At 38.5% G+C, this 12,267-nt stretch overlaps 2 protein-coding genes across 2 annotated transcripts in view; both read left to right on the top strand.

Annotated features, from left to right (window-relative positions):
- Positions 1 to 8,023, top strand: part of sema4ba (sema domain, immunoglobulin domain (Ig), transmembrane domain (TM) and short cytoplasmic domain, (semaphorin) 4Ba) — an 80,206-nt gene extending 72,183 nt beyond the window's left edge. The window contains exons 11-15 of the mRNA XM_079824986.1: positions 3,049 to 3,259; positions 3,742 to 3,857; positions 4,268 to 4,425; positions 5,309 to 5,397; positions 7,128 to 8,023. Of these exons, the coding sequence (XP_079681112.1) occupies positions 3,049 to 3,259; positions 3,742 to 3,857; positions 4,268 to 4,425; positions 5,309 to 5,397; positions 7,128 to 7,891 (1,338 nt within the window). The 3' untranslated portion in view covers positions 7,892 to 8,023. The remainder of the gene's footprint in view (positions 1 to 3,048; positions 3,260 to 3,741; positions 3,858 to 4,267; positions 4,426 to 5,308; positions 5,398 to 7,127) is intronic.
- LOC307131377 (RNA polymerase II elongation factor ELL2) overlaps positions 1 to 12,267 on the top strand; it is a 379,314-nt gene that overhangs the window by 211,012 nt on the left and 156,035 nt on the right. The window lies entirely within an intron of this gene.

Genomic DNA, 12,267 nt, shown 5'->3' with positions numbered 1-12,267 from the left:
TGGGGAAAGAAACTGTCAATAGGATCCGTGCATTAGGTCTTAAAGTGACAGCCTGCTAATACAGTAAACCTGCCGCTGTGTGTCAAACAACAAAAGAAAATCACTTAGTGCTCTTGACTGAATAACCGTTGTAGCTTCTATAATAAGAAATAAGAACTAAAAACAGTAGTCTTCACATTAATGAAATATACACTGATACAAAACAGAGTATATTTAATTAATGTGAAGACTACTGTTTTTAGTTCTTATTTTTAATAACAAATAATGGTCCACCCCTAGTTCAGGTGTCTTTGTTTACCTGGATGTTCTTGATGTTAAGTTGTAGGTTGATATAACTATATATTACAAAGTCAAGCGAAGAGTTTTTGGTATTTAAATATTGGCATTTAAATTTTTTGTTTGTTTACATTGATGTTAAAATGATATTGTCAGATTTGTGACAAATCTTTGTTAAAACACTGCTGGTCACTTTCAGAAGTTGTGGCGATGCTTTCTTTTCCCAGAAAGAATGTGAAAAACATACATGGTATCATTCGCCGTTTTTTAAAATATTTTAATATTTAAATAGATTTTACACACTTAAAGCAATATCGTATCGCATATCGAATATCGCATTATTCTTCAATAGCGCACTGCCCTATTGGTCATCGGTTGTAATAAGATTTTCACATGCAAATTCTAGCTAACAAATTTCATTCATAGGCATTATGAATGAATAAATTAGGCATTTATATAGCACTTTCATATGTACTACTGTACACCCAAAGCACTTTACAATCATGTCAGGGGTCTCTCCTCAACCACGACAGCAGCCACAGTACAACGGCGCCAGTGTGCTCACCACACACCAGCTATAGGTGGAGAGGAGAGAGGGTGATAGAGCCAATTCAATGGATGGGGATTTTTAGCAGGTCATGATTGGTAAGGGCCAATGGAGGGAATTTGGCTAGGACACTGGGGTTACACCCCTACCCTTTACGAGAAGTGCCATGGGATTTTTAATGACTACAGAGAGTCAGGACCTCGGTTTAACGTCTCATCGTTAGGACACAGGGGGGCCTCACTAACACCTCTTCCAGCAGCAACCTGGATTTCACAGGAGGTCTCCCATCCAGGTACTAACCAGGCTCAACCCTGCTTAGCTTCAGTGGGCAACCGGTTTTGGGCTACAGGGTGATGGCTGCTGGCCAATCCATTATTAGGCAGAGCTTATTTTTACCATGAGTTTAGGTCGTCTGAGTACAAGATCTTCTGATCACACCTTAGATTAGGGTTCAGCTATCCAGCCATTCTGACCTGACTCTCCATTTTCTTCCACTCCAGATAGGGGTTATACTATATATCTTATTTATTTTCTTCACGTACAAATTTTTTTTATTCTATTTCCATGTAAAGCACTTTAAATTGCCACTGTGTATGAAATGTGCTATACAAATAAACTTGCCTTGCCTCACTATTAACAATGATTTTGCCTAAATAAACTCCTAATCACTGCTTATTAATAGTTAGTAAGATAGTTAAATTTAGGTATTGGGTAGGATTAAAGGATGTAGAATATGGTCATATAGAATAAGGCATTAATATGAGCCAATATCTAATAATATGCATGCTAATAAGCAAATAGTTAATAGTGAGAATTGGATCCTAAACTAAACTGTTAGAGATCTTTTCAATCACACTTCCAGGGCCCTATTTTAACGATCTGAAATGCAAGTGTCAAAGCGCGAAGCGCAAGTAACTTTGTGGGCGGGTCTCGGCGCTGTTGCTATTTTCCCGGCGGGATAAATGGCTCTTGCGCCCGGCGCAAATCTAAAATGGGTTGGTCTGAAGCAGCTTCATTATTCATAGGTGTGGTTTGGGCGTAACGTGAATAACCCAATCAGAGCGTCATCCAACATTCCCTGTAAAAGCAGGTGCGCAAGTTCCATTATGGATTGCTATTATTATGGCGTATTTACCAGGCGCACGCCAGGAGCGGTTCACAGCCGAGGAGACTGATGTGCTTGTAAGAGCAGTGAAAGACAGAGAAGTTGTGTTGTATGGGGATGGGAGAAACCCACCCAAAATAGCGTCGGTTAAACAGGCGTGGGAGGAAATAGCCACAATTGTTTCATCAGCTGGCATCCCCAGGACGTCGCACCAGTGCCGCAAGCGCTACAATGACATCAGAAGACGGGGAAAGTCCAAGCTTGCCAGCATCAATCAGGCACGCCGTGTAACGGGAGGTGGATCTGCCTCTACTCAGGACCTGACGCCAGCAGAGGACGTCGCTGCGTCCACCCTCACCGATTTTTTTTCCTGGTTCTTGACGGACAAACCAATTTGTTAGATGTCCTTATATACATATATGTCTTGCCAGAAGTTGCCACTATTGGGCAAACAGGTCTCCTTAATTATTAGACTACAATTAGCCTGAATAATTTGTAAGCTAAATTTATGCCTATTTTTTCACATCTTCGTGGCACACCACAATGATTTCCGTCATCTCATGTGTTAATATTTTTTAGTGTAACAATTTATGATTTGCAAAAATAACTGTTGCATCTGTGTAGATTACATGAGCAAAGTGTATGCGCGTTGTGCACGCTATACATTATGGTCAAGCATGCGCCCTTAAAATAGCATATTGAACAACGCTCAACGCGCCACTGACTTTAGACTAGGTTTTTTCTGGTCAGTGGCGCAATTGTTTAATGGAACAGCAAAATAGCACCAGGGATTGTTTGCGCCGGAACACGCCTCCTTTTTTGCGCTGAACCGCCCAGGTAGCGCAAGTTCATTCACTAGTTTAGCGACGTGCTTCTGTGGAGGGAAAAGCGCGCTTTGCGCGGGTGCAAAATAGGAATGACACATGCGTCGGTGTACAAAGTCAATTGCGCTGGGTGCAAGATAGGGCCCACTATCTGACTTGACATTGGTGTTTGTGTTGAAAGTTACATTGATTTCGGTGTAATCAAGCTGCCACTCAACAAATATCACTGATTGCACTGAGATAAAGAGTGACTTAGATATTGTGTTTCTGAAGCATCTTTTTCCATCTTCCTGCAGTGCATCACCAACACGGCCCGTACCCAAGGGATCTCCTCCTCTCTGCACATGCCTGATAAAGTGCTGAACTTTGTGAAAGACCACTTCCTCATGGATAGCGTGATTCGCAGCCAGCCTCTGCTGCTCAAACGAAATGTGCGCTACACACAGCTCGCTGTGCACCGAGTACAAGCTCTTCACAAGACCTACGATGTGCTCTTCATCGGCACAGGTGAGGGCTTAGACCGCCACATATGCATGTAAAGCTCAGGAATACAACATAACAAATCTGATTTTATACTAATGTTCCTGCATTAAAGGCTTTGTGATCGTTGCCCAAATCCCCATTAGGATTTAACTATAAGGGATTCTAAGTCCAGGATTTTAGACTTGGGAAATCAAACCTTAATATCAAGCAGCACGACTTTATCAGTTGCTTTAGACATTTAAGCTGGTTCGTAACTACTGATTTAGTGCTTAAAGGGGTAGTTCACCTCAAAATGTCATCATTTACTCATCCCTATGTCTTTCCAAACCAGTATGACTTTCTTTCTTTTCATGCAGAATAAGGCATTAATATGTGCTTCATAAGTAGGCTATTAATAAACAGCCAATATCCTAGTAATATGCGTGCTAATAAGCAACTAGTTAATAGTGAGAATTGGACCCTCAACTAAAGTGTTAACAAATAATTCAAAATTCGTTTTGTTTCAGATGACGGCAGGATTCATAAAGCCATCAACGTTAAGCACAAGATGTATATCATTGAAGAGCTGGTGATTTTCCCTGAGCCTCTTTCGGTACAACACATCGAACTGGATGATGAGAAGGTACTTCATTTTTCCCTTAAACTCATCTACTTTCTTTGTACTTGTTATGCATGCTGATGAACATAACGCATTAGTGAAATGACAGCGTGGCCGGAAAAAGGACCCTTCAACCGTAGAGATAGTGAGGGCTGGAAGGGAGATAATTGCGTCCCTGTTTCTTCTCTGGGGAACTGTGTGAACAGATGGGAAACAAACAGTGTCTGCTCTATCTATACACTACTCAGTCTATACTTCATCTGTATATGTTACACCATAAGAGCTATTTTAAAAAGCCTTATTACCTCATTATCATCTATTAGCATTTACTGTATGTATATCCAGCGTCTTTCTACACTGGATGTATGATTGTCCTGTAGATGTGTCCGTCCTGAGAAAGTGTCTCATTTCTGATGTGTTTGCATTTCCGACAGGGACTGTTGTTTGTGTCCAGCTATTCTGGGCTGGTTGAAATCCCTCTTGCCAACTGCTCCAACTACCAGAGCTGTGGAGAGTGTGTGCTGTCTAGAGATCCTTACTGTGCCTGGACAGGGAAGCAGTGTTCAAATATCAAACATGCTCCCGCTAAGAGGTTAGTAGATTTCATTACTTATACTAGCATCCAACTATTGCACTCCAATTACATATTGCACTAACAAGTATTAAAATACAGTTTAGAACATTAACATATATCTTGTTTTCACAAAACACACAAGTACATAAATGAACAAGGTTTCCTTACACATTGATTTACTTGTGTGTGTGTGTGTATCATTATTTTAAATTCATAAATATCATTAAGGTTTTTGAGTGGAATGCATTATACAACATTTTACAACTTGAACTAAATCTGAAAATTATTAACCTTGACACACATCCATGATGGTTTGCAGGGGTGAAACATGTGACACTATGACATAATTTCCTGTTTTTATTTTGACTTTTGACTTTGATTTGGCAGACAAAAGTTTTCATTTATTAAAAATAATTTAAGTTTAAGTTGCTATACTGCTTATTTATATTTATTTAAGGTTTTCTATTCAAGAAAATGATGATCATCAGGACAGCTGGACAAGCCTGAAATGTTTTACTTTATGTCCCCCAAAAATATTCAAATTAATTTATAAAATATGCTCTTAATTGAAGCCTATTTTCTTCAGTGTATTAGTTCATAATATGCTGATTTGGTGCTTATTATAATTATTATCAATGTTGAAAACAGTTGTGCAAACTGTGATATAGTTCAGGGTTCTTCGATGAATAGAAGGTTAAAAAAACAGCATATATTTGAAATATAAATCTTTTGTAACATTGTAAATGTCTGTTACTTTTACTTTACTTTAGCTCAATTTAATGCGTTCTTGTCTTTGGTTATAAAAAAAATTAAAAAAGCTCTTACTGAACAGTTTTTTTTTTAAAAGTTTACTGTATGTATGAATTGAATTTTAGTCTTATCCCTGCTCTTTTCTTCCTAGTCAATGGCAACAAGATGTCGATGATGCCAACACTGCCATGTGCAAATTGATAGTGTCAGGCCCCCGTTCTGTAAGACCGACTCCACCACGTGAGTAAAAGTCATGCTTAAAGATCCCTTCACACTGAGTGTGATGCGATAAAGCGAATGGAGCTTTCACACTGAGCGCGAAACCATTGATTGCCAGCTAATTCACGCATGCACGATAGGTGGTGCTGTCCGAGAATAAATTTTTCTTGTAGGTTTTCCCATCTGGCTTTAACCCCGTCCACTGCACAACATACAACAGTAAATTAAAATAAATAAGGTTTGGTACTACAAAGAAACCATCATCGAGTGCGTGTAAGAACTTCTGACTGCAATCTAAAGTAGATTTTGATTAAATTATTGGCAGATGTCCGTTATTTGAATGAAAAGAAATCGGCACACTGTCACTGCTGCTTCCAAATAATTTATTAAAAACACAACGTTTCGACCAGAAGGTCTTCGTCAGGCAAACAAGAAGTTCACAGCAAGATACAACATGATAAACATGATCCGTATTTAATTATCGACCTTATAAACTGAACGCTACACTACTTGGCATTGGCATTATTTATTGTTATAAAAATACCCCGAGCAACATGAAAAACTCCTACAGACTCGGAGCATATATCGTCATAATAATATATTTATTTGGCTTCTTGTTTCATCTGTGGAAACGTTTCTCTCAGTTTCCTTGTGCAGAACGAGGAAATGAACATGTTAGTTATGATCACATAGTAAGATTGACAGCTATAGAGAGAATGAGCTCTCTGACTCATAACAGACACGCACGGAAGAAAACGGCGCTCTGTTTCAAGCTCTTCAGATTGCATAATTCAGTGGAAAATTAATAGAAATTATAATCTGTATAATGAACATATAAGAATTAGTGCTGGGGAAAAATGAATCGTGATTAATCGCATCCAAAATAAAAGTTTGTGTTTACATAATATGTCTGTGTACTGTGTATAATTATTATGTATATAAATGCACACACATGCATGTATATACTGTATATATAATTTATCTTATATATAAATATATTTTTTTTATAAAAATATAACATATTTTTCTTAAATATATACATGCATGTATGTGTATTTATATATACATAACAATTATACACAGTACACACACATATATGTAAACACAACCTTTTCTTTTGGATGCGATTAATCACGATTAATTTTTCCCCAGCACTAATAAGAATAAATCTGTTCTTAGACTCAATATCCATTTTCTTCTCTCTTCCGGAATACTTTTCTTCAGTGTTTACACAGGTATTCAAATAGCGCCACCACTCACACTTTTGTGCAACAGCAGCGGGTAAGCTCAAATCTACATGGAAGGCTTGTTTCATCGCAGGGGGGGAAAAACAACACACTGGTCAGAGAAAAAAAATCATGCTTTGTCGCTCTGTGATTGATCGCGCCCAGTGTGAATAGCTCCATAGGGATCTATTGTTTCGATTCAAGAGCGTCATTGTGACGTACATTCGCGTTGCTTAATCGTGCTCAGTGTGAAAGACCCTTTTCAATATCTAAACTCAGTGTCAATCACTGTTTGTAGAATTTATTTCCAACAAACCACAAAGTGCCATAGAGTGCATGAGGCTAAGGCAAGCTTTGACAGATACAAAAGCACTGGCATGTGGCATGACCAAACGCATTTACATAGTGCCTCCGGCAAGACGCTTTGATAGACTGTAAGTAATTGAAGTGGTTGCATAATGGTTGGCTAATATGCGAGATGAATGTTTGATTTATTGGTAACTAATAAGACCATCTAACCCACAGGTGTTCCACCATGTCACGTGGTACAAATACCAGTCAACACATTTACGGTTCTACCCTGCAAGCTGCGCTCCAACTTGGCTGAGAGGCGATGGGCGTACAGTCATACCGCCGAGCGATTCGTCTACCCTAGTCCTGACGGCGGGCTGGTGGTTGTAGCCCAAGTGGACAGGGAGGAGGTCTACGAATGCTGGGCTGAAGAAGGCGGCTACCAACAGCTTCTGGCGAATTATTGCGTTAAAGCAGAGCACGAAAGCACCACCCTGACCGTACGTTCCCGAACGCAGCTTGTGGCCAAAGGGGAGGCGATTATCCTGCCTGGGGAAACCTGGTCGCCACAGAAAACCAAAACGTACTGGAATGAACTGATTGTTGTGTGTGCCTTACTCGTGTTCTCCCTGGTGGTCCTGTCGCTGTTCGTGGCGTACAGGAATCGCGATAGGATGAAGTCCATGCTGAAGGAAGGCGAGTGCCCCAACATGCAACAGAAGAAACCGCGGATTCCAGGGAAGCACACGGAGAGCCTTCCATTGAATGGCAACAATATCCCGCCCTCTGTGTCTGACCACAAGGGCTACCAGACACTCAACGATAACTACATCTGCAGCACTCCAACCCACGAATGCTCCTCCCCCGAGAACAGCAAGAGCTTCTCGGAATCCGAAAAGAGACCATTGAACTTAAAGGAGAGCCACGTGGAAATCTCGCCGACTTGCCCGCGGCCTCGAGTGCGACTGGGCTCGGAAATCAAAGACTCGATCGTTTAAGTTTGTTTGGGAGGACTGTTAGGAAAAAAAATAGTGGCCTCTGAACTGAACGGCACCAAGGGAGGGACAGACTGAAAATGACTGGAAACGTACCATCACTGGGTTTTATTTTGCACTTTGTCTCCTCTCATTATGTCTTGGTGACCTGTTCACATTTCTCAGTCACTGCCAAGTCTGTGAAGCACCCAGAGCCACAACGAGCGGGACGCAAGGCCTAGGGTACACTTTGAAAAATAAAGGTGGGCATTGCGAGAGTCGTCCCGCCCGGTCCGTCCCAAAAAATGTCTGGTGGCATCTGCGTGAAAGCAATACGATGCCCTCAGGGTTCGCTTACCTGTCACGCTCCCATCTCATCCCTCGGTCTGCCGCGTAGAGTTGGCCGTCCTGTGAACGAGAAGACGAAAAACTTTAGTCTATAATAAAGAGTCTCTGCTAAACATAGTGCCTGACGTGAGATGATTCGCTGACATTTCAACACAATGTAAGAGGTAGTGGTGCATCAAAAAGCTTTGATGATGTATGCAAAACCTTTGCGCAGTATATCATCATGACCTCAGCACATAGCAGGCGTACTATGCAAATCACAATAAGGAGAGCTAACAAACAGTGCGCGGCTGTCCTACTACAATAAGTGATGCCACGACCTCAGTATTCTACACAGCTTCTCAGAGGTGCACGCGTTCAATAAAGTATGCAAGTGAGATTGAGGCATATAAAGAGCCCACAATGGGGTTTCAATGTGTAGAGGACTCCAAAGAAGGCATGTTAGCAATACTACGAGTACATCCAAGGCACAGATATTATATCTTTATTCTTTATACCCCAACCACAATCAGTTGCCTAATGATCAGTAGTATTCAAAAACCATATAAAGCAGAGGTTCTCAGCCTTTTTGACTCCAACAACAACTATATCTGAATGTCCTTTTCCAGTTCTCCAGGAATTTTTTTTGCACAATTTCTACCTGATAAAATATATTAATTATAATTATAAGATTTTATTAATTTACATGACTTCTCCAAATCACCCTTTTAAAACGACGCTTTCTCATACGTGTATAGAATTTTTTGGAATCCAGTTTTGTTGATTTTTAGTTTGTTTTGACTTAGTTGCTTATTCAGTCTTATCTGTAATCTTTTTAAGTTATCTTGAGGCCTGTTTGGCCCCCTGGTTGAGAACCTCTGATTTAAAGATATAGTTCACCCAAAAATGAAAATTCTGTCATCATTTACTCACTTTTTTTTGTCCAAACAATGAAAGTCAACGGGGTCCAATGTTGTTATAGTTATGGGATGCGCCGATACTGATAACGCTTTATATTTGAAAGCTGATAACCGATATATTGGCCAATAAATCTAAATCCAAATGTTTATATCATTTTTGAGAGCCTGATTACAAAAAGTCTCACCATTAAAAGAACAATTAGAATGTTCTCATTATTATTTTATGTAGCCTATATGACAGACTTACACTTAACTGTAAAATTTAAGGGATTTCAATCATATTTCAAGCAATTCCAAACCATCATGGTGAACCGTGCGCATCTGAAGTGTCTGGAAATAATCCATTATTTATCGGCTTTAATATATCCATAAAAAATGTATTATCTGGCTGATAACATTTAAAAATGAACATATATGTGACCCTGGACCACAAAACCATTCATAAGTCTCCGGGTATATTTGTGGCAATAACGGGTCAAAATTATTGATTTTCTTTTATGGTTCATGTTCCATGAAGATATTTTGTAAATTTCCTACCGTAAATATATCAAAAAATTATTATTATTAGTTATATGCGTTGCTAAGAACTTCATTTGGACAACTTTAAAGGCGATTTTCTCAATATTTAGATTTTTTTGCACCCTCAGATTCCAGATTTTTAAATAATAGTATCTCGGCATAACATTGTCCTAACAAACCATACATCAAGTGAAAGCTTATTTATTCAGCTTTCATATGATCCATACATCTCAATTTAAAAAAAATTACCTTTATGACTGGTTTTGTGGTCCAGGGTCACATACTATTATGGTGGCCGATATATCGTGCATCCCTAGACAAATAATTTTTTTTTCAAAATATCTCAGCAGAAGAAAGTCATAGAGGTTTGGAACAACATGAGGGTGAGCAAATGACGAATTAAATGAATTTTCGACATGAATATTTCTTGAAGTAGTCAATAGAAGTGACCAAACGTCTCTTGAAATGTTTTACTGATCCAAATTTTTTAGATTTTAGATCCTCTCATTTCACATCTCTCAGAAGCCCAAGTGGTCTCCAGATCTGTCAAGGGCTGTTCTCTTGACTCAAAAGTGTACTTCTCTCAGATTAAAGACATTTATATTGCCATGTTGTAAATTCGAATGATGAATTTGCATTCGGACAGAATGAAAATGACTTTACATGCCAATTTTATGCTAAGCTATGAGATCTATGCTCCCGAAGAGTGTAAAGTGACCAGCAGAATTTTTTTTTCCATGAAAAAGTGCCATGTTCACTACAACACCTTAAGTCAAAGCAGGCTAGCAGATGTTTTTGGGTGGGAGCAATGACATATAGGTATATGAAACTACGTTATAAATCGTCAGCTGCCAAGAGTGTCATACTGGCTCGATTTCAAACAGTACTTGGTTGCTGCAAAGCATCGGGGATGGGGGTAATAACTTACGCGCCAATGTAAGTTACTATAGCATCAACATAAGGCTCCATGTATAAATGTATAGTTAAGAACACACAGACAAAAAAAGAATAGTAATTTTTAAGAAACATCTATTTCCAGTATCAAATTTTCCAGTAAGATTCCCAAAGACAAGCATTGTATATTGCACCACCCAAGTGTGTAATATTTCATTGCCATTGATCTTTAAAGATCACGCAGACATTTGTATTGTGAATGTAGTTATGTATTGATTGAAAAGTGTTCCAAAATTCTTCTTTCGATAGAAACGTTGTGTCTTATTTAAATGTATGCTGAATGTTTGAAAGCGGGACATTTACGTGATATTGACGGACAATGACTTTGATCGCAAAGTTGTATAATTGTATTTGTAAGGGAAGGGAGTGAACGACATTTAATGTTTTTACATTCATTTTTTTTTTTTTTACCAGAATGCATTACAATTCAGTTTTTTTACTATTGTATTTGCACAGAATGTGGCAATGGTTGAAATGAGAGTGTCTGGGAATGAATGTTCTCCTGACATTGCTGTAGCAAGTACCAACTGAATGGTTTCGTTAAAGCCTCCGAGCTAGATTTCGTGATTTAAACGGTATGCGGGAAAGCAAATGTAATCTTGTAGCCCTTTTGTGACTCGAACACGTGAACAAAAAGCAAACCTCACATGCACGTCTGCTCTGGTGGACTACACACTAGAATTACCTAGTACATGTAAAGTCGCAAACCACTGTATATCGAATGGTCATCTGTGCAACAGTCCACTGCAAGGGTATGTCTCCACTGTGCTAATTAATATCTACAGAGGTCCCCTAATATATAAACATATATAAGAATCACACAAAACACTTACTGAATATATTTCAAGCACAGAAAAAGAAAAAAAACTATGTTTTTGTAGTAATAATAATATAACTGTTTTAAATATACTCAGACCTCTGTTTGAAAATCACTTTCAAAATATCATGCAAAGCAAATTTGCTTCTGTTTTTCAGTACATTATCTGATTATTATCACTAGCGTGCCGTTTTACAGAGTAGACAATGTGAAAACTTCACTGTACATCAGCTGCTACCTACAAGCGGTAGATTTAGTTACGTATATAGATAGTCGTATAGTCACATATTTCAGTGCTGAACTGACTCAGACATAAGAGTTACTGGACTGCGGTAGTCTGCTACACTCTTTAAATGCTCAGATACATTCTTTATAATGGCGCACCAAGATGCTCTGATCTAATGTAAGTTAATGTCTTGTAAACTTTAATGTAAAGGTGTATTTGTACATTTTGCTGCCAATGTAAAGAAAAAAAAACTGTTGTGAAATGTATTTTTTGTATTATACATCACTACTGTTTTGTTGTTTTTATTATATTGTACATAAAAGCACTTTAATTTTAATTTTTTAAATAAAAGAAATAAACCCACTGCTTTTTACCGATTCAACATTATTCTTCAATTGCTGTTTTGAAACTTGCAACCTATAGTTTTGAGTCAAGTGGCATCAGACTATGATTAATGAAACGATATACCGTAATATCTCATATAATGATATTAATAATGGTCAGCTTATACATTTTATGGACACTTTAGGTTTCAGGATCTCTTTTGGTCTGTATGAAAATATATTTTTTCAAGTTTGGAAACATTACTATTTTTAATGTTTTTGAATGAAGTCTCTTATGCTCATCAAGCCTGCAT

The sequence above is a fragment of the Gobio gobio genome (assembly GCF_949357685.1).
Source record: "Gobio gobio genome assembly, chromosome: 9".
Lineage (NCBI taxonomy): Eukaryota > Metazoa > Chordata > Actinopteri > Cypriniformes > Gobionidae > Gobio > Gobio gobio.
Note: the sequence above shows the minus strand (reverse complement) of the source record. Positions and strands in the feature narration are given on the sequence as shown.